Below are 22,982 nucleotides of genomic sequence, written 5' to 3' on the forward strand. Positions count from 1 at the left end.
TGTATGCAAGTGCTGGTAAACAGCGCGAACTTATACTTGGAAGTAATCCCATTGAATCCAACGTGCAGAGGGTTAAGCAATCACTATCAGTTTGCTAAAGAAATGGGGTCAGTTTTCTCAGAGCTAACCGGTTGGCGGCCAATTACATGCGCCTATGCTTCATTCGCCAGCAAAATAATGGGCGCGATTCAGATATATTTAATGTACGCTCAACTCTCTTTCCCTTTGAAAGAAGTGGGAGTCAAAGGCGCAAACGGTGCTCAAGGCAAACACCTTAAAACCCATTTATTTCATCTGGAGTCATTTAACAAACCGCTTGATTCTCACTTTTAAATCGATGGCGCCTTTACAGTGTAGTCATATACGTGTCTACTCAGAAGTAATCCCTATTGAGCGCAATTTACCCCCAGGTAAGGGAGGGTATTCCAAGCTGGAGTGCTTTACTCAGACGAGAAAGGATCCAGCTTTTAACCCAGTCCGAAACACATTTACTTTTCTATAGGACGTCCAGCGCGACCCTACACCTACTTGCACGGAGCTATGTCCTACCGAGTGGTAAGCGTGAGAAGAATTGTAGCATGAACGTGCGCGCAATGCGAAATCGTTGCCAATTTCGTATCCAGTCCTGTTAGAATTAGGGCGCATTTCAGACAGAGATTGAGGACCTCACCCCAAGCAGACATCGCGGGGTGAAGAAGAAGCGACCCGGTACCCCACGGCTCCGGGATGCCTCTCTCATGGCAATAAACACCAACACAAAGTCGTTCAATGGCTGGCGTCTCCACCAGCCCAGTTCTTAAAATCAGCATTTTTCGTTTTATTTCTCACGACTTGTTTTGAGCACACCGGTTCCAGTTCATTGTGGTTCTGGTTTAGGAACACCGGAAGCTTTTCAACACCGACTCAGGCCAACAGGACATCTCGCTCGGCTTTGCCACTGCACTGGCAAGCGGCGTTTGAGGTAAGGTTTTCTCCCGGCCCTGCTGGGAAATGGCCGGAACCTGGAACCTTCTGCCCGCGAAGCAGATTTGATAAGAGCCCTTCACTTTGTTTGTCCATGACTGGGAGAAAAGCAATGACAAACCTAGACAGCATCTTAAAAAGCAGAGACATCACCTTGCCAACAAAGGTCCGTATAGTTAAAACTATGGTTTTCCCAGTAGTGATGTATAGAAGTGAGAGCTGGACCATAAAGAAGGCTGACTGCCGAAGAACTGATGCTTTTGAATTATGGTGCTGAAGGAGACTCTGGAGAGTCCCATGGACTGCAAGGAAGATCCAACCTCTCCATTCTGAAGGAAATCAGCCCTGAGTGCTCACTGGAAGGACAGATCCTGAAGCTGAGGCTTCAATACTTTGGCCACCTCATGAGAAGAGAAGACTCCCTGGAAAAGTCCCTGAAAGATGGAGGGCACAAGGAGAAGGGGACGACAGAGGACGAGATGGTTGGACAGTGTTCTCGAAGCTCCGAACATGAGTTTGACCAAACTGCGGGAGGCAGTGGAAGACAGGAGTGTCTGGCGCGCTCTGGTCCATGGGGTCACGAAGAGTCGGACACGACTAAACGACTAAACAACAACAAAGCGAAAAATAGCAAATAGTTTGACGGAATTGGCTTCTGAACCTGTGAATCGGGTTCTACTGGAGGCCGCAATGGGCCTCGAATCAGTTTCATGTTCTTTTAATTTTGCTATTTATTATTTCAGTGTTGCTCTCTTTATTGTTCTATTGCTCTGGTTATTGTTCGGGAAGAACTTTCCTACTGTAAGAACTGCTCAGTCGTGGAACGGAAAGTGGTGTACTCTCCTTCACGGGATTTTTTTAAAGCAGAGGTAGAATGGCCATCTCTTTAGCTGGGATTCCTGAGTCGCAGGGGGGTCGACTAGATGGCTCTGGGGGTCCCTTCCAACTCTCCGATTCTATATGTACACCGCTTGTGTGCTCTGCAGAAAAGTGTCTATAAAACCGGTCCAAACCTTCGGCGTAGCTGGACAGAGGAACCGAGTTGCATCACGTCCAACTCTTCTGCCTTCAAGAGGACTAGGCTCTTGATAAAAATAAATGCTTACGGAATGGGGTCCGTCCCCCCCCCCCCGCACTCAGCGTTTGATTACACGCACACAAACACGCCTTGCCGGGTCTTGTTTCTCTGCAGTTCTTCTCCTGTCGTCTTTATGAAAATGAGCAATATCGAAAGGCTTTCCATCCCGCTAGCAGCAAGCCTCGCATAAATGATGAAAATGGCTCGGAGGGTTTTTTTTTCAAGTGAACTGTGTAGATCTGTGAAAATAATATCAGGGTTTTCCGTCAGAATGAACTTAGACGCGAAGCCAGGCATGCCATAATGTGACCCGACACCTCCAAACCATCTGCGCTATGTATCCGCCGTCTGATTTACCAAATCTTTCCGGGAAAAAGTCACAGTGTGCTTGATACTAAAGAAAAGGCAGTAGAAGTCTCTCTCTCTCTCTCTCTCTCTCTCTCTCTCTCTCTCTCTCTCTCTCTCTCCTCCTCCTCCTCCTCCTCCTCCCAAACAAACCACGTCGAATCGGAGGGCATTTCATTTTACGTCTGCGCGGGGACCGAGGAGTGTGTGAAAAATAACCAAGGCGAGGCTTGAAAACAGAATTGATTTATTTTAAACTTTAAATGTGAAAGGCCTGGCACTAATATAGAATTTAATTCCAAATTTCTGAGATTAGCTTTATTCCCTCTCCTCCCCTCCCCCCCCCCCCCAGAAGAATGGATGCTTGCTTATAAAGACGGAAGGGGGAGAAAAGCAAAATAAATCGAGAGACAGTCTGTGGGGTTAGAGTGGTTAGAATGTCACAGACTGGGATCTGGGAAAGACCAGGGTTAAAATCCTCTCCAAAGTCCACTCGCTGCCTCCCAGCCTGACCTACCTCACAAGATTGTTGTGGAGATTAAATGAGCCGGGGGAGAATCATAGAATCCTAGAGCTGAAAGGGGTCCAAGGGTCATCTAGTCCAACCCCCTGCAATGCAGGAATCATGTAGGCCACCTTGAGACTGTAAATAAATATCAGTTTATTCTATCTCGTTGCCCGAGACGCCATAAAACTGCAGATTCCAACCCTCCGGGAAACGATTTAATTCCGTTTGCTGACACCGACGAAGACGAAAATGTTGCTATTATTATTTCATGGGAAGGTGAAATAGTGGCTCGTACTTTCTTAGACTTCGCAGCAGAGAGAAAGGGGAAGAAATATTGGGGGGAGGGGCCAAAATTATGACTAAAAGTTGATCCATAATTTAAAAGATGCCTTTAAGTTGCTCACCCTGACCTACAAATGACTTCTCACTTCTTCCGCGGCTTTCCTGGGTGTTTATTCGAGGCCGCTGAAGCGAAAACAATGAGGTTTAAAATGGAAAGGATGGGTGCTAAATAAAGGAGAAAATGAATGAGGGAGGGAGGAACGGATCGGGAAAGGGTCGATCCTCAGCAGGCCCTGGATGGCGGGCAGAGGATTATTCGTTTTCCGTGGTAGTTTTCATGGGGGTGGCGTTAAAGGTCTCCCCGCAAAAGAAAACATCTAGAACTCGGTCGAGAAGGGCTGAGCTCTGCGCACTTGGAACCGGGGAGAGCTTATCGCTAAGGAAATATGCATAGGATCGCTGCGCGCGGGTGCCTTCAGCAAGTCTTGGCCAGAACCCAACTTTATGGGCGGCGTTAACCAAGGCAGCCTCAGGCCACCTGGTGCCCTTCAGATATTTTGTACTACAACTCCCAAACGTCTGGAGTGCACCAGGTGGCTGAAGGATGTGTTAAGATTATTCCAGGTTCTCGCGCTGAGATTCTTCTTTTCCGCACTGCAACCCCAGCATCTCATTCAAGGCTCTGCCCCAACCTCCTTACAAAACCCCCAGTCCCATGTATGGTCCAAGCAACCCAATGGCCGTTGTTTTCCCCAAGCGCGCGCCAGTTAGGCAGGAAAGGAATCTTAAGATGTCACTGGAAAAAGACCCTTTGTGTCCCTTTGCGGGTCATCCTAAAGCCAGGCGAAGAGGCTGAAAAGGTGGAACGCGTGGCTGGCTGCACGTGAGAGCGTGTCCGGGCTATATAGGCTGCCTAGATTTGGGCGGGTTGCGTGTGCATGTGCTGGGAATCACAGCTTGGCGGCGAGGCCTCTCCGCGCACAAAGTGCCAACTTCCATCTCTGGCAAAGTACCAGGCGGCAGCTGATTTGAAATACCTTCCGCTTAAATCTCCAGAGAGAGCTGCTGCCGGTCAGAGTATGCAATAGTGGGCTAGATGGGCGAACATTCTGACCCGGGTGCAATGCTTCGGTGTCCAAAATGAAGCCTCCGCTTCCTCTCATCAGGCTGCAGGAAGATAGCTTTTAAAAAAGATTCAGGTAGGTAGCCGTGTTGGTCTGATGCAGTCGATAAATATATATATTGTCCAGTAGCACCTTAAAGGTAAAGGTAAAGGTACCCCTGCCCGTACGGGCCAGTCTTGACAGACTCTGGGGTTGTGCGCCCATCTCACTCTATAGGCCGGGGGGCCAGCGCTGTCCGCAGACACTTCCGGGTCACGTGGCCAGCGTGACAAGCTACTCTGGCAAGCCAGCGCAGCACACGGAACGCCGTTTACCTTCCCACTAGTAAGCGGTCCCTATTTATCTACTTGCACCCGGGGTGCTTTCCAACTGCTAGGTTGGCAGGCGCTGGGACCCAGCAACGGGAGCGCACCCCGTGGGGATTCGAACCGCCGACCTTTCGATCGGCAAGTCCTAGGCGCTGAGGGTTTAACCCACAGCGCCACCCGCGTCCCAAGTAGCACCTTAGAGACCAACTAAGTTTGTTCTTGGTATACTAACAAAGTGCATGCACACTTCTTCAGATACACTGAAACAGAAGTCACCAGACCCTTATATATAGTGGGAGGGTGGGGTGGTTTTTTTTTATCAGGAGGGTAGTAGGAGATGGGTGATTGACTCATTGAGTATGGTAAATCTGTTGACCCTACTGGACAATTTTTATTTATTTATTTAAAAAGAGACACATTTTCCTGTAAAGAGATACTTCGGAGTAGAATCACGGTGCTTTCCCTTTCCAGATCAGATGCTGAATGAGTTGGTTTTATTTCGGATTATATTTGGGAAAGTTGAGTGGCACAGTTACCATTCTCTTTTCCTCGAGAAAACCACACCGCTTCGCCATCTCAGGCAGCGCCCGGTCGCGCCTGCGCCCTCTATCTGAATACAGCGCAAATCTCTTGCAAAGAAACACTCTCCCCATCACCACCCTCCAGTTCTCCCTGCTAGCGAAGGGCCAGTGCAGTGACTGGGCGCTGTCGACCGCGGGGAGGTGCTGAAAGGAAGAAAGGGAGAAGCGAGGAAAGGGCGGAGGACGCTCACCCTCCTTCTCCAAGCGCGCTCGGAGCTGCTGCGCTGGCAGGATTTCGCTCTTTGATTGGCAGAGGCTTGGCAGTGATGGGCAGGCGGCCTGCCATGGAAACCGAGGGGGCAGCCAATCTGGCGAGGCCAACAGCAGCAAATCAGAAGCTGGAAGGGAGACCGAGGGTGCGGTGTGTGTATGGGAGGGGGGGCGGTGGTGGAGGAAGCGGGGGGCTTTCCCCTGTTTCCCCTCCCTCGCCCTCCCTCCTCCATTCACGCACAGGTCCCTCCCTCTTGCCAACTTGAGGCAGCCGCCGGAGCGCGGCGCAGTCTTTCTCCCAGCGCCCTAGCGCAGCGCGCGCGCGCGGCGGCCGCTGCTGCTGCTGCGAAAGGTTAGCCAAGCGAGCGCCTGAAGCGCGCAAAAAGAGGAGGAGGAGGGGACGGGAAGGGTAAGAGAGAGAGATGATTTTTACCCCTTATCTGGAGGGCTGAAGACAGAGAGAGAGCGCTGGCTTTCTGAACCCAGGAGAAAAGCGAAGAAGCGTGGCCTCTGCCCAAACAAGCGCCGCTGTTTGGAGAGGCGAGGCTCTGGGAGTCGCTTCCGACGCGTGGAAGAGTCGCTGCAACCCTGCAGCCCCATAACTAAGGGACGAGGCGCCTGGACCCGCGGTAGAGGCAGCCCAGCCCGAGGCGCGGAGAAGAGGCGCCTAGATTCGGCGTTCCCCGCGGATTGCGCGCAAGAGGTGACCCGGAGGAAGCGTGGTAGCCAGCAGCCCAGCCATCCCTCTCGTCTGCCCTGGCCCCCTCGCCGGCCGCCTCCATGTTCCAGCTGCCCATCCTCAACTTCAGCCCTCAGCAAGTGGCCGGGGTGTGCGAGACCCTGGAGGAGAGCGGCGACGTGGAGCGCCTGGGGCGCTTCCTGTGGTCGTTGCCGGTGGCGCCGGCGGCTTGCGAGGCTCTCAACCGCAACGAGTCGGTGCTGCGCGCGCGCGCCATCGTGGCCTTCCACGCCGGCAACTACCGCGAGCTGTACCACATCCTGGAGAACCACAAGTTCCCCAAGGAGTCGCACGCCAAGCTGCAGGCGCTGTGGCTCGAGGCGCATTACCAGGAGGCCGAGAAGCTGCGCGGCCGCCCGCTGGGGCCGGTGGACAAGTACCGCGTGCGCAAGAAGTTCCCGCTGCCGCGCACCATCTGGGACGGCGAGCAGAAGACGCACTGCTTCAAGGAGCGCACGCGGCACCTGCTGCGAGAGTGGTACCTGCAGGACCCTTACCCAAACCCCAGCAAAAAGCGAGAGCTGGCCCAAGCCACCGGACTCACCCCCACGCAGGTGGGCAACTGGTTCAAAAACCGCAGGCAAAGGGACAGGGCCGCCGCCGCCAAGAACAGGTCGGTAGCGCACGGCGGGGATGGACCGAGGAGGAGGAGGAAGATCTCGGGGGAGGGTGGCTGGTGGGATGGCGACCGCGCCGCTATAGATACACTCATACCCTTCCTAGACTCTTGCGCGCACTCACGAGTTCTCCAAACACAGATACGAAGATTGAGTTCCAGTTGCGCTGCTGGCACTGTAGGAAAAGGAGATGGTCCTCTTATTCCGCCCCCCTCGCCTGGCGATTTCTCCTTCTTGTGCCCACACGTCCTCACCCCATTTTATTGGCTTAGTTGTTCCATGCCCAGGGGCCTCAAAGCGGACTAGCGTCCGCTTGGAATCCCCTTTGCAGCGACCGTCTCCGCTTCCAAGTAGCGGGGAGGCGAGGGTGCGAATCCTGCTGCTCTCTTTCCCCGGCCTGCGTCAGATTCACTCGGTTAGCTTTGTTTTCAGTCTTTGGGTATTCGCTTTTACGACCGAATCGAGATAGCTGCTAACGTAGGCAGGAGGAGGATATTCAGGCGAAAATTCATGTTCAGGTTTCCAGAATAGGACCCATTAAGCTTAAAGCACTGCACAATAATCCCCCCCTTTTTAAAGTAAGTTGAATTGGATCTGAATTCGTAGGGGGGAATCCGGGAAGCCGTTCGTGTGAATCTGATCCGTTGAAACAGATGCGGGTTTTTAAACTCCGCCTTAAAGTGCCTGAAGACCGCATATGTAAAATGTGTTCAAAATCTCCCTATTCCACGGCCGTCTTTGCATTCACTTTGGAGCAGGTCCTCGCTAATCTCACCTTCCCAATTCAGTCCAAAGAGGAAAGAGACTTTGGGAGGACTGGGAAAAGTTTAAGGACTATTTGAAAAAACACTATAAGCTGTATGAATGTTAAAAAATGCACCTTTCAGGAAATACTAGCTTCAGCAAATGTAAGTTAATGAAATGAAAATTAAGACACAAGAATTTAGAGGTAAAATAATGAAACAACTTTATTGTGTTTAATACAAAGCATATAAGAATTGAGTGACAGTAAAATTGAAAATAGGGAACATGATAAAATGGAAGTTACAATAAGTCTTGAAATAAGTTAACAAATTGCTGATGCTTTATAAGACAGAGAACGCAGGGTTCGGAGGATGTGAGGAAGTCCTATAGGTTAGATGGAAAAAGAATATGGAAATTTGTTATTTATATTTATCTTTCATATAACCACTCTTTATTCTTTTTTCTGTATTTCTGTATCTTTAAAAAAGCAATAAAAAATGTTTAAAAAAAAAAAAAACAAAGAGGAAAGAGACTTTGGTGGAAATTTGCAGTACAGTTTTATGCACCTTTACTCAGAAGTAAGTCATACTGAGTTCAGTGAGGCTTGCGTTTAGGGTTGTACTTTCCCCTGCTCGAATTTCCCACAGAGTGGGATTGTGGGAGGAGACAAGTAAGAATGTGAGCTTCTTTTGTCCACCCGGATCCTAAGCCCGGAGCTGGGAAATGAGCTGCAAAACAAGTATTAAATTACCAATTTAGGATCAAGCCACATTGATATCAGCAGGGCGGGCTGCTATTTAGAAACCAGATTTCATGTAACCGATTTCCAGATGAGCAGCCTTGATCGCCTTTTGCAGAATAAGCAACGCTGCAGCGTTGTGGGACCTCCAAGAAAAAACTAATTAATTGTGGCATAAGCTTCCTAGAGCAACAGTCCACTTCATCAGACGCACAAAGCATTATCCTGAGTTGCTGGTACATAGTTGGGTGGGGAGTTGTAAAAAAAACTTGAGGCCAGGGAGATATGAGATGCAGAAATGTCATTTTACTTCCAAGTAAGTATGTTGAGGATCAGCCGGGCAATTACATCTGCTTACTTTTCTGCAGCGTCCCTGTATCTGTAAAGGTGTACTGCTGTTGAGACTGTTGCATTCTGCAGTTTAATTAATGTATGGGACATCTTTTTGGAAATTAATTTATGAAACATCTTTTTGGAAGGGAAGGAAACTAGGCAGGTTTGGAGAACTGCAAAATGATTCTTCAAAGAATTAAAATTAAAGAAGGAAAGAAAGCAGGTACAGTACATGACATAGGATATAGTGTTTTCTTTCTATTTTAAAATCTATTTTTTACTATTGTTATCTCCTCTAACAATTCATCTACAATTAAAGTTTTGGCTTTCATTTTTCTTTTAATTTCCTTTGACTATCCAGCACATCATCTCTGCTTGACTAAAGGAAAAATGCATTGCCTGTATGTATGCATAGGTAGAGACCAGCTGATGGGTTTAAAATAAGCATATCTTAAAATACAATATCTATTTCACTACCGGGGGTTATCATTTAATACCATTATGCCATGCTTGCTGATACCCATCTATACAGATGGATATTTCTAATACTGTTAATGCTCTCTGGTGCATAACCTCGTTAATGGCTCATTTAAAACAAGCATTTCAGTGGATCAAGCTGATTGCTCGCCAGTCCTAAATGCACGTGTAGCTACCTTAAAATCATGTTTATAAGAAGTAAGTCCCCTTTAACTCGAAAGAAGATATTCCCAAGTGTACAGGGACACGGGACCACACTTAAATGATTTTTTAAAAATGGCTTACTTTGAGTAATGAGTTTCGAATCAGTCTCTAAATGCAATCAACCACGAGCAAGCACTTTTAATTTAAAACCAGGAGCAACTCGGGAGCAAAGTGAGCAAAATACTTCTCCTATTGAGAAGTATGTGGTATGGCTATACCATTCTCCTTTTAAGCAGCTGTCCGTTCGTCCATCCATTTTCTAAATCCAATTTGTAAAAAGACGTAGACACACTGCTGTGTTTCAGTGCAAAGACACAACAGTAGTAAATGCCCGTATTCAACTGCAGCAAGAGCCACTTCCAACAGAATTCAACACGATGGTATCTTAAAAGATATGGTTCTTAAAGCCTCTTTACCATGGCAGTCGGCAGAGGGATTGAACCTGTCAAATATTCAGTTCCAGTTACAGATAGGTAGCCGTGTTGGTCTGCCATAGTCAAAACAAAAAAAATTCCTTCCAGTAGCACCTTAAAGACCAGCTAAGTTAGTTCTTGGTATGAGCTTTCGTGTGCATGCACACTTCTTCAAATACACTGAAGAAGTGTATCTGAAGAAGTGTGCATGCACACTGTATCTGAAGAAGTGTGCATGCACACGAAAGCTCATACCAAGAACTGACTTAGTTGGTCTTTAAGGTGCTACTGGAAGGATTTTTTTTTGTTTTAAATATTCAGTTGTGATTCATGCATATTTTAAGGTACATGCCATTCCTATGAAATTCACATCAGCTTCCCTTCACCATTATCCTTTATCCCTCTCTAGGGTTACGGTTTGGATACAGCCCATAATTTTAAAAAGATGCTCAATGTTGCCATTTAAGCGTAGGACTTTTATTTAGCCCAACAGGGAGCTGGTTTAAGGACTAGATGGGGGGCTTGATGTTAGGAATAAATAGGGAAAGTAAATAGAAGAAGAAGAAGAAGCCTAGCTTAGAATGGGAAAGGATTTCTGATGACAATTAGGTGCACTAATTAGCACGAATGACCTATATTTTGCAGGAGGCGTGTTTACGATTCCATTGTGCCAAAGTGCTTGAATGTAAACCACGGACTTCAGTAGGATTCTTTCGGCTTAAATCCAATAGGATTCTTTCGGCTTAAGTCTGTGAATCCGCCTAACAGAACAATCCCATACAGGCTTACCTAGGAGTAAATCCTGTGCTGCGGGACTGATTTCTGAGTAAACATAGATAGGCTTCCATCTTACAAACTTTAAATGTGAGGGCGATGCACACCAATGTATAAATAACTTGCAATGAGAGAGACAGAAAGACAGAGAGGGGGGAAATTGCTGGGGACAAGCTGTTTTTGCGATCCAGTCGAAGTATACATTCTTGAATCTATTCCTCAGTTATAACCAATGAAGAAGAGAGTTTTGCAATATGCATGCAGCTATAATCCCCATGCATGTTTACTTGGAAGTAAATCTTTCTGAGCTCAGGTGCACACGGGATTGCAGCTGTAAAGAGATTCTTAAATTCAGGCAGGCCGACAAGAGCCAATGCAGCAAAACTGGAAACTAAAGGACTTTTATTTCAAGTGGGTTGCGGATATTTCAACAGAGAGAAAGGCTACAAGAGAAAAAGCAGAACATTTAGCAGGCTGTGTTTAAAAACGGCCCTGCTGTTTGTTTCTAAAAAGCATTTTCCAAATCTACTCTGGATTGCTCAGAGCTAAAATTGGTTCTAATCTTAACATCCTTGAAAGCTTTGTTCAGAAAATACTCTTCTTTGTTCTGTATTTTTGTGGATGTGTCATTTTTAAACAGTATTGACTCTTTATTTCATAAATGTTTATAAAATAAGGGCGGAGCAATAGCACACAAGAAAATATCATATTACAAAAACAAAATTTGAAACCCGGTGTACTTGGGAGTGGATGTTCCATTTATACAATAAATACAAATAATGAATCCAGTGAAAAACACACTGTTTTTGGTTCTAAACTATCCATGGTGGAAATCAGTTTGTAGGACATTCCTTAAACTACTGGAGAGGAGGTGATTCCAATCCATAGTGCGATCTGCAGAAACTGCATTTCCTCCCCATTGTAGTGCAAGTGTGGTTAAATTTATTGGAACTGGGGGCGGCGGCGGGGGGGGGGGAGAGAAACAATGTTTTGAAACACTTGTGGGGACCACAGCCGCCTCCAATAAGTGATCCAAGATATATTTCTGCTAAAAGTTGCTTGAAAGCAGGTATGTTTAAAATTACTATTACGCACTATAGTTTGCAGAAATAGAAACTGCTGCTTCGATGACAAATTATTGGTTCGTCACCCATGAATGTATTTGTCTTAGGTTTGGTAGCTAAAAGGAGCCGTTTCTATAGACGAGGCTTAACCCTCGGTGCTTAGATTAACAGAGTTCTTCGGTTCTTTGTTCTAAGAGATGTAGTCAGCCGTAACAATGAGCCTGGCTACATAAAGAGGTGAAGGGATGATGATGATAGAATAACAACACTAATAACAGTAAAATAGCATATATCAAGAAGTTGCAATATTTCACAGATGTATTTTATTTCAGCTCTGTAACACCCATGTTTGCCCGAGGCAGGTTTAATTTTAGAAATGTGATTCTTTAAAAAGAGAGGAGTGGAAAACAATACAATCTTAAATATGTTCCTAGATGCTATTCTGTAGGATGTGTTCCACATGTGCTTGGAAGTATTTCTGCCTTGAACTGGTCTTCCATGCCGATTCTACCCAGAGAGTGACTATTGTTAACTGGGTCCATGTGCTAGGTGTGTGTACCTTTGCTTTTTTATATTAAAAAAGCTGCATGTGTGATGACTTCATCCATGTCGATAATACTACAGCATCTATTGTGAGGCAGAACAGAACAAAAAACCCACTAAAAATCTTCTCAAAATACATTGATTTCGCCTTTTTTGCTGCTCTACTTTGAACGATACATTGCCCCTTTTGTACTTTTTGCAGACATGTTCAAGGTAGAACTACAAAAAAGCATTATGTGTTGAGAACATTTGTTGTGGACTTCTGTTGTGTCTGACAATAACTGCTCTAGCAGACCCTTTGAACATCACTCAACCCTGCAACCCTTCCCTACTGAAAAGTTCAGAAACTGAAATGAATCCATATATATATATGGATTCATATATATATGAATTCATATATATATGGATTCATATATATATATATGGATCCATATATATATATATGTGTGTGTATATATATATATATATGGATATATATGGATATATATATATATATATATATATATATATATATATATATATATATAAAAGGCCTTTGATTTATGTTTGAATATCACCTCCAAATTGTATGGGTTATTACACAAATGAAAACAATTACTCCCAATGAAAACAAAATGGGGGCCAAATAAAATGTAATTTACAAGGTCTGGGTGTATAAGTTGGCGGTATCATATAACATAGCATTGCAAGGAAAATAACAGTAGAAATAATCGCATTTACAGAATCTGAAATAATCTGAGAAATGCATTCTTGAAAAGAAACTTCATCCAGAATATTACGGATATATATTAATGTTGAAAATAATACAATTTGGAATTAGGGAAATATAATTTAAATGCACAAATGGCTAAATTAAAACTGCATGAGTGGATCAGTTGGCAAGAGTTTTAAAACCTTGCAGTGGCTGCAAATGTAGGCGTGGTGAATTAGCAAAGTTCGCAGAATGAGGAAGAGTCAGAACTGGTTCCAGTTGACCTGCCACACCCCCTAGCCCCTAAAGCAGGATAAATACCCCCTTGAGCTATACCAACGTATTTCTCAAACTTCCCGCATTCAGGAGGAATTTCCACCCTGATCTGTCTGCTGAGGAACCTGTGTGCAGTTGTCAGTGAACCCCTGGCCATTGCAGAAAGATCCCCTGTGCAATGTGACCGACTGTTGCAGAAGGCACACAACCCTTTTCTTTGGCTGTGCATTAAAGGGAGGAATTGGTAATGCTCTTTCAGGGAAGCTTAGAATTGTAGAATTGCAAGGGACGGGGGGGGGGGGGAGTCATCTAGTCCAACCCCCTGCCGATGCAGGAATCAACTGGCTTGTCTGTCGTTCCTGAACCTTTCACTGAGGACCTCTGACAAATTTCCAGAGTGTCTTAGGGTTCCCTAGGGAGATGGTTTGAAACCCGTGGAACCCTGCACCAAAGTTAAGGTAAAGGTAAAGGGACCCCTGACCATTAGGTACAGTTGTGACCGACTCTGGGGTTGCGGCGCTCATCTCGCTTTATTGGCCGAGGGAGCCGGCGTACAGCTTCCGGGTCATGTGGCCAGCATGACTAAGCAGCTTCTGGCGAACCAGAGCAGCACACGGAAATGGCATTTACCTTCCCGCCAGAGCGGTACCTATTTATCTTTCGAACAGCTAGGTTGGCAGGAGCTGCGACTGAGCAATGGGAGCTCACCCCGTCGCGGGGATTCGAACCGCCGACCTTCTGATCGGCAGGTCCTAGGCTCTATGATTTAACCCACAGCGCCACCCACATCCCTGCACCAAAGTTACGCTGAAGTTATTTGTACATGCACGTGAAGTCATTCTATGACTGGCCATTTTAAATTGTGGAAGTGGCCTTGGCTAGGATAGTTGATGGGGAAGTGTAAGACACTGGCTACTGCAGCTTCAGATTAGGTGGTTAACAAGTGGATAAGATGGATGGAGTTGGGAGCCAATAGGACCTAGCTGAATTTGGCAAACATGGCTGTAACAGAAAACAGTGCTTAGGAGCCTTGAAGCTGATATGATGTTGCTAATAATAATAATAATAATAATAATAATAATAATAATAATAATTTTATTTATATCCCACCCTCCCCAGCCAAAGCTGGGCTCAGAGCAGCTAACAACAATAAAAATAACACAGTTTACATACAATCATAATCATTTAATTGAAATACATTCTGAAATCAATTCATTCCAAAATCAATTCAGAATCAAATTAATGGCAACCATTGGGCTAGAGTTCTGTGAGGATTACCAAAGGAGAGGGTCAGGCTGCGCCCTGACCAAAGGCCTGGTGGAACAGCTCTGTCTTGCAGGCCCTGCGGAAAGATGTCAAGTCCCGCAGGGCCCTAGTCTCTTGTGACAGAGCGTTCCACCAGATTGGGGCCACAGCCGAAAAAGCCCTGCTGATAGGTCCAATGTTGGGCATACTCATTTCTTTATACCTCTATAATCTCTGATTGAAGCAGGTTCATGAAGAAACAAAATAACAATAATAATAATAATAATAATAATAATAATAATAATAATAATTTATTATTTATTATTTATACCCTGCCCATCTGGCTGGGCTTCCCCAGCCACTCTGGGTGGCTTCCAAAAAAAAATTAAAATACCGTAATACATCAAACATTAAAAGCTTCCCTATACAAGGCTGCCTTCAGATGTCTTCTAAAGGTTGTGTAATTCTTTATCTCCTTGACATCTGAAGGGAGGGTGTTCAACAGGGAGGGTCCCACCACCGTGAAGGCCCTCTGCCTGGTTCCCTGTAACCTCACTTCTCACAGGGAGGGAACCGCCAGAAGGCCCTCGGCGTTGGACCTCAGTGTCCGGGCAGAACGATGGGGGTAGAGATGCTCCTTCAGATATACTGGACCGAGGCCGTTTAGGGCTTTAAAGGTCAGCACCATCACTTTGAATTGTGCTCAGAAATCCAAAGGAAGGCAAATTTTTAGGGCAGGGTTGGCTAGTCTGTGGCCCTCCGTATATTCCCAGACTCCTGTCATCCCCTGCCAATGGTCAGGGATGATGGGACTTGTAGTCCAATACCACCTGGAGGGCATCAGCTTCCCCCACCATAAAGGAAAGACAGAGTGATTTCTGAGGAGGCAAAATGTGTCTTACACTGTTAGTTGTAAGGATTTTTTTTAAATTTCCTTTGCAGTAGCTGAGTGGGTGAACAGGAAAATTACATCTTTAAGTAAGCTTTTGCCTTCTCTCACCTTCCAATGAATGACAAAGGGTACAGATTCCAAGATAAGCTTTTGTCCTTTGGGGAAATAGCATGCATTGAAATAATAGGGAACAGAGTGGCTTGGTTAAAGTGACATGGTTAAAGTGAAAGTCTTTTTTTAAGCTGGGGGGTGGGGTGCGGGGATATGGTCACATCATTGTTGTGTACCTTTCTAAACTCTATGGCCAAGCCACCCCACTGGGAATACGAAAGGCAGTACTTCTTTATGCAGTGCATAATTAATCTGTGGAACTCATTGACACAAGGCACAGAGAATATGCTTTAAAAGAGCATTAGACAAATTCATGGAGGGTAGGTGTATCATTTGTTATTGATCATACAGTAATGCTATGATTAGAGTGGCTGGGGAAACCCAGCCAGATGGGCAGGGTATAAATACTAAAATAATAATAATAATAATAATAATAATAATAATAATAATGATGATGATGATGATGATGATGATGATGATGTCAAGGTCTAAATGATGTAGATATCTGAAATACTGCTTCCCTCCCTACAAACCCACTCATTTATTAATATCAACATAGCAAGTCATCTTGGTATTATTATTATTATTATTATTATTATTATTATTATTATTATTAAAATTTGTATACCGCCCTATGCCCGCAGATCTCAAGTTAAAACCACAATATAAAAAACATAAAATGCATAATAAAAACAAAAACAAGAGAAACCCAATAACCCCCCGCCTCCACAACACATTTTTTAAGGGTATTGGATGTCAATCAACCAAAGGCCTGGTCAAAGAGGAACATTTTTGCCTGGCACCTAAAGGTATATAATGAAGGCTCAGGCCAAACCTCCCTGGGAAGATCATCCCACAAATGGGGAGCCACTGCAGAAAAGGCCCCACTGGAAGTTCCACTGCCCACAGAAGTTTGAGTGGTGGTGCTCTGGGAGAGAGCATTCTCTGCAGCAGCTCCAAAGTTGTGGAATTTCCTCCCCACAATTGCACTCAGGTCCCGATTGTAAGCTTTGTTGGCCATCGGGAAAACAGAATGTTGGGCTAGAAGGGCCTTTGTCCTGGTCCAGCTATTTCTGTGTTCTTGTGGCTCATTAAAATGATTTATTAGTTCTTAAGTCTGCCTGGGCTTTTGCGAAATCAGAGAACCACTCTCCCTGTATGGATATGAGATCCCTACACCATGCAATGTGCTGAGAGCAGCTGGGAAGTCCTAGTTCATGGGTAGGCAAACTAAGGCCCAGGGGCCGGATCTGGCCCAATCGCCTTCTAAATCCGGCCTGCGGACGGTCCGGGAATCAGCATGTTTTACATGAGTAGAATGTGTGCTTTTATTTAAAATGCATCTCTGGGATATTTGTGGGGCATAGGAATGAATTCATTCTTATTTTTTTCAAAATACAGTCTGCCCCCCCACAAGGGCTGAGGGACAGTGAACCAGCCACTTGCTGGAAAAGTTTGCTGACCCCTGTCCTCGTTCACTGAGAGCCAGTGTGGTGTAGTGGTTAAGAGCGGTAGTCTCGTAATCTGGTGAACTGGGTTCGCTTCCCCGCTCCTCCACATGCAGCTGCTGGGTGACCTTGGGCCAGTCACACTTCTCTCTCAGCCCCACTCACCTCACAGAGTGTTTGTTGTGGGAGAGGAAGGGAAAGGAGATTGTTAGCCACTTTGAGACTCCTTCGGGTAGTGATAAAGCGGGATATCAAATCCAAACTCCTCCTCCTCCTCTTCTTCTTCATTGCCCTCTCCATGCAGGCATGGAGAAGCATGGTGTCTGATGATGCAAACACGACTGCTATGGTGTGTGTTTTTGGCTAACAGAATCAGAATAGCTAAGAGCTGGAGAAGTGGTAGGTTGCAATTCCGGAGACAGTGGCAGAGCATATGATTGTGTTTCCACCTTTTGATAAGACAAAGAGGACTGTAGGGTTAGTACAGGGGTGCAAACAACATTAGAAGAGCCAAGTGGTGCATCCAGTCCACATCCCGTTCTCACAGTAGCCTATCAGATGCCTATCAGATGCCTCTGCAGTAGCCTATCAGATGTCTCTGCCCACCAACAAGACCATAGTGCAACAGTGCAATTCAGCCTGGACACTGAGATCCAGCTCCGAGGCCCTTCTGGCGGTTCCCTCACTGCGAGAAGCTAAGTTACAGGGAACCAGGCAGAGGGCCTTCTCGGTGGTGGCACCCGCCCTGTGGAACGCCCTCCCATCCAATGTCAAGGGAAAAAACAGCTATCTGACTTTCAGAAGACATCTGAAGGCAGCCCTGTTAGGGAAGTTTTTGATGTTTTATTGTCTTTTTAATATTCTGTTGGGACGTGGGTGGCTCTGTGGTGTAAACTACTGAGCCTTAGGCTTGCCGATCAGAAGGTGGGTGGTTTGAATCCCCGCGACGGGGTGAGCTCCCGTTGCTCGGTCCCTGCTCCTGCCAACCTAGCAGTTCGAAAGCACATCAAAGTGCAAGTAGATAAATAGGTACCGCTCTGGCAGGAAGGTAAACGGTGTTTCCGTGTGCTGCTCTGGTTTGCCAGAAGCGGCTTAGTCACGCTGGCCACATGACCCGGAAGCCGTACGCCGGCTCCCTCGGCCAGTAAAGCGAGATGAGCGCCGCAAACCCAGAGTCGTTCGCGACTGGACTTAACTGTCAGGGGTCCTTTACCTTTACCTTTAATATCCTGTTGGAAGCTGCCCAGAGTGGCTAGGGAAACCCAGCCAGATGAGCGGGGTATAAATAAATTATTATTATTATTATTATTATTACTACTGCTACTATTTACTTTAGAGGCATACTGCATCCAGCAGTGGACGCAGAACAGAGGCATCAAGACTTGAAGCAACTGGTAGCATTATTAGAGGAGATTACGTATTTTAAAGCCATAAAAGTTAGTGAACATCACTGCCACTTTGTGCAGTGCAGATTCCATAGTTTAACTGCGCTGTGTGGAGAATCCCTTTCTTTTTTCTGTCCTGAATCTTCTAGCATTCACCTTCATTGGACATCTCAGTTTTTCTGAAATGCCATGCATAAATTTTATACACTTCTTGCCTTTTACTAGTCTTTTCTCTGATCTGAGAAGTCCCAAATGTTGAACTCTTTCCCAATAGGCAAGTTGTCCCATCCCCTCAATCCCGTTACCCTTTCCAGCTCTGCAACAGGGGTGCCAACTTGAATAAAATATTGGGGTGCCAGGTAAGCCCTGCCCCACATAAATCGATCACATGACATGGCACATGCACAACATTTGAATGGCAATGTCCATTAACTTTGGGGGGCCCAGTCCCCTCACATATTTTATTGGGGGGGGGGGGCAAAGGGACATCAGCCCCTAGGAGTTGGCTCCTCTGCTCTGCAATTACTTTTTTGAGATGAAGTGACCAAAACTCTAAATAAATAAATAATATTTATACCCCACCCATCTGGCCAGGTTTCCCCAGCTACTCTGGGCAACTTACAGCATATTTAAAACATCATACATTAAAAACTTCCTGATACAAGGCTGCCTTCAGATGTCTTCTAAAAGTTGTGTAGTTCTTTATCTTCTTGACATCTGATGGGAGGGCATTCTACAGGGAGGGCACCACTACTGAGAAGGCCTTCTGTCTGGTTCCCTTCACTTCTTCCAGTGAGCGAACCAGTGGAAGACCCTCGCAGCTGGACCTCAGTGTCCAGGCTGGACGATGGGGGTGGAGACACTCCTTCAGGTATACTGGACCCAGGCTGTTTAAGGCTTTAAAGGTCAGCACCAACACTTTGGTTTGTGCTTTGAAACGTACCGTTTTCCAAATGCAGCCACACCACAGATTTCTAGAGGAAAGTATAGGCTGTGATGTAGGTGAGACCTTGGGCTGCTCAAGGTGTGAAGAATAATAATGAGTGAGCACAAAGGGAAAGAGGTGTGTTCATCTCTGCCAAAGAGACAGGGGTTCTCATTAATATGGTCTGCTAGGGGTGTGTGTTATTGCTATAGTCTATTGCAATCATTTAATTTAAAAAAAAATCATTGTGTCATTGTTTTACTTATGGCTGTATTTTGACAATAATAACAAACATAATGGATTGTGTCCCGTGTTAACCCGACTCAGAGTAGATCCACTGCAAATAATGAACATGTCCATTGTGTTCAGTGGATCTGTTCTGAGTAGGATTTAGTTGGGAACATCATCATCATCATCATCATCATCACTATCACCATCATCATATAGATTGTGAATCTCCTTGGGAAATTTTTAGAAATTTTGAGAGAATCGATGGAGTGCAGTTCATACCTAAATGCAGAAAGCATTATATATCCAAATGTATTACTGCCTTAATAATAATGATAATAATTTTATTATTTATACCCTGCCCAAGCCCATCTGGCTGGATTAAATATGCACCACCAGAAAACAACAACAAATTTAGAAAACAAGTGTGTGGCGCTCACTGGCCGTCCTTAGCCCAAAGGTGGAGGGCCAGCATTGTTCCTCGCCCCTGTAGAAATATGAATGCACATTGCCCGGAAGCAGGAGGCTGCGTCTTGGTGCTGAGGACCCCTGTCTAGGTGGCTCAGGGATGGGCATCGGGGGTGCAGTGGGTGGGCCCGGAGACAGAGGTGGGGGTGTTCCGGAAGGAGGGAGGGGGCAGCCCTTGATTATTTCCGCTGCCTCCCCAAAGTGACGGCTACCTCTCGCTTCTCCCGCCGCAGGCTCCAGCAGCAAGTCTTGTCGTCGCAAGGCGCAGGGCGGTCGCTGCCGTCGGAGGAGGAGAGCGCCGGAGAACCCCTCCTGGGCGCCGCCGCCAGCCCCGCCGCCAGCCTGTCCAGCAAAGCCGCCGCCTCCTCGGCCATCTCCATCACTTCCAGCGACAGCGAATGTGATCTGTGAGAAGGAAGGAGGAGAGCAGGAGGAGGAAGGACGGACACGGCGGCCGGGCGCGCGGGAGAGCCGAGGGCGCAGAAGCAGCAGCAGCGGTGGCACAGCCGCCTGCGCCTCCAGCCAAGCACTCCTCGCCAGCCAGTGCCTGTCTGTCTGCCTTGCCCGCCTTCACGGCTTCCTGCGCCGCTTTGCCTTGTCCGCAATCCCGGGCCCGACGGCTGGTGGCGGGCCTGCGGAGCAGCCGGAGTCTCCAAGGACCGTCCAGCCCGTCTGAAAAGCAGGACGCGAAAACGCTCGGAGAGACTCCGCTGACGCTTGTCCTCCCAGCGGCATCTTCGTCGCCTTCCATCCTTCAGCCAGGATCTGCTGTAAAGATGCCTCAAAAGTCACACACACACGCGGAGAGGGAGAAAGAGAGACGCCAAACCTAGAGGGAGGAGGATAGAAATTGCAGCTCCGTCGCCTGCCGCAAATCCTAATTCCTCCCTTTGGGGATTTCCAGCTGAAAAGTTGCTGGTGGTTGTTTTACCGAGGTTGTTTGTTTGGTTTGGTTTGTTAGCTCGCTTTTATTTTTAAAAGTTTTTTTTATACATATACATATATATAAATATAAATATAAATATTCTATATAATGTTTATTGACTTATTTAAAGAATTGCTCTGTGGGTAGATTGTTTTATTTGATTATCATAATTGCTATTATTAATTATTATTAATATTATTATTATAATTATTGTTTGAGGCTTGATGCCTGCGTGCGCTGGTGATTTAATTTCCTTTTTCTCCCCGTGGAGCATGTGCAGCAGGACCAGGGATTGTAGGGGGAGGGGGCAGCCAAATCACAACAAACAGACCAAGAAACGAACAATTCCAGTGTAATAAAATAATAGGTGAGAGAAACTGAGATTCTTTCTTTCCCGTCCTTGACTTAAAACGCTTTTTAAACCAGGAGAAGAGTTGGAAGCGCTTTGTTTGCATGGATCTGGGGTCTAAACAAGGTCCACAGCGAGCACCTGGATGTGGATTTAAAAGAAAAGAAGTGAATTTAAAACCAAGCGTGATTTCCAGAAAACCAGAGTCGGCCCATTCTATCCACGCTTATTCATTTTCGTTGATGCGCAAAAAAGAGAAGGCCCCTTATTGCGCTTGTGGATTCAGCACCAAGGAGGTTTTACGGTCTTGGAGTAAAGCAGTTTTGAGAGACAAACCGAGCCAAAGGAAGGAGGGTGGGGAGAGAGAAGGGAGCGTTTCGGTACAAGAAGACAAAAGTCAGGAAAATCTTTGGGCCTTGGAAGAGAGAACAAGGCAGCAGTCTATCCTATCCAGACTTAGGAGTAGCTATTTTATTAACTGCATTGCAACGCCGTCCAGTAACCGAAGTTCTCCGAACCAGTTACTCCTTTTTTTAAAAAAGCAATTAAAACAACAGCATAATGCAATGAGGGGTAAGCCCTGATAAACTCAACGGGTCTACTAGGATTGCAGTGCACAGCTGCTCTTTGCAGAAACTAGAGGTTAGGTCGGAGCTGCAAAGATGGCATCTTTGCCTTTTCTGGCTTCTGAATTAAGCCCTGTTTGTACGCACAGCGGGCTAATGCAAGGGGAGGGGGGGATATTGCAGCCATCTGGGTAACGCAAGATGTAGCTCCTGTGTCCTTTCAATATGGAAAACAGGGCAGATTTTCAACAGTGCTTACTTTAAAGTAAAAATATCCCGGGGATAACTTGCAGTTGACAGAGGATAAATTGGGCACCACACACCCACGATCCATCCTTTGAGTATGGCTTTATGAGCATAAACTTGGCGCGCTTAAAAAATGCTATTTACCTTCAACATACCAGTTTTATCTCCTTATGCTAGAGAGATCCTGTGCAAAGTGATGCGTCGGATCAATGGCGTTCTGCGCGCTAATGCTATACACAGGATGGGGCGGAATAAATTTGCAACCCTACAGAATACTGACACACTTTCCTGAACACTTATTTGTAAATGTGTACAGAACTGGGCTGCACCGCTGGGAAAGGAGCCAGGATTTAAGTTGGGGGGGGCAGACTCCGTGTTATGGGGAGCAGGCTTCGCCTTGTGGATATAGAACCTCAGTTAAAGTATTTTTATTTATTTGATCTTGATTGGCTACGCCCATGGACCTTTCCCTGTTTAAAACCAACAGCTTTTTGTAAGGTGCAATGCAACCCGGCTTAGCTTTTGGGTCCCGAGCTAATGTTGGAAAGCAAGTTGCAACCGATTGCAACAGGTTACTTTTGTTATTACATCAACATCCCGCGTTTCTTCTGGTAAAAAACTTGAAGGCTTTTCCCGCGGGGGTCCCCGAGTGGTCTCCCATCCAGGCCCTAACCAAATCCAGCCCTGCTTAGCTTCGCGTTGCATCCTGCGTCGCCGCGACCTTCTTGCTCCAAGACGGATGGAGAGCCCTTGTTTACCTTTCACGAGCAGCTAAAAACAGCGGGCTCGTTGCACTGCTAAATCTCTAGCTCCGAAGCAGCCGCACAACTCGATGTGTGGAGGCAGAGGGCACCTTGGCTGCCCGGTTCCCCCTAAATTTTGGGTGGAATATAGCAAGATTCCGGGCGCTTTACCCGCTTAATTTTCTTCGCCGCGCACTCGCTCCCTGACTCGGGTTTGCAGAGAAAGCCCGCGCCAAGAGGCAGCTAAGCTCCTTGCGCGCGTCTCCCCCTCCGCCAGCCCAGAGGATTTCACAATATTATACAATTTGAACGCTGATCTTTTAAATCACTTGAGCTGTGCTTTTTTCGGTCTCGCGTTTTGTCCTCGGGGACTCGGCTACCCGAATAAGCTGATTGCTTGCTTGGCTTCTTTGCAGCGGGAGAAGGAAAGGGAGCGCG

At 46.4% G+C, this 22,982-nt stretch overlaps 1 protein-coding gene across 2 annotated transcripts; it reads left to right on the top strand.

The window, feature by feature from the left end:
- Positions 1 to 6,072: 6,072 nt before the first annotated feature.
- SIX6 (SIX homeobox 6) lies at positions 6,073 to 21,172 on the top strand. Of its 2 annotated transcripts, none has more exons than XM_083738270.1 (2): positions 6,073 to 6,751; positions 19,949 to 21,172. In XM_083738270.1, the coding sequence occupies exons 1-2, from the start codon at positions 6,180 to 6,182 to the stop codon at positions 20,124 to 20,126; spliced, it is 750 nt and encodes a 249-aa protein (XP_083594396.1). In that variant the 5' UTR covers positions 6,073 to 6,179; the 3' UTR covers positions 20,127 to 21,172. The 2 variants fall into 2 exon arrangements, with proteins under 2 accessions (XP_083594396.1, XP_083594397.1); XM_083738271.1 differs by having other exon boundaries at positions 6,073 to 6,692.
- Positions 21,173 to 22,982: the final 1,810 nt, after the last annotated feature.

Source organism: Podarcis gaigeae (assembly GCF_964106915.1).
Source record: "Podarcis gaigeae genome assembly, chromosome: 1".
Lineage (NCBI taxonomy): Eukaryota > Metazoa > Chordata > Lepidosauria > Squamata > Lacertidae > Podarcis > Podarcis gaigeae.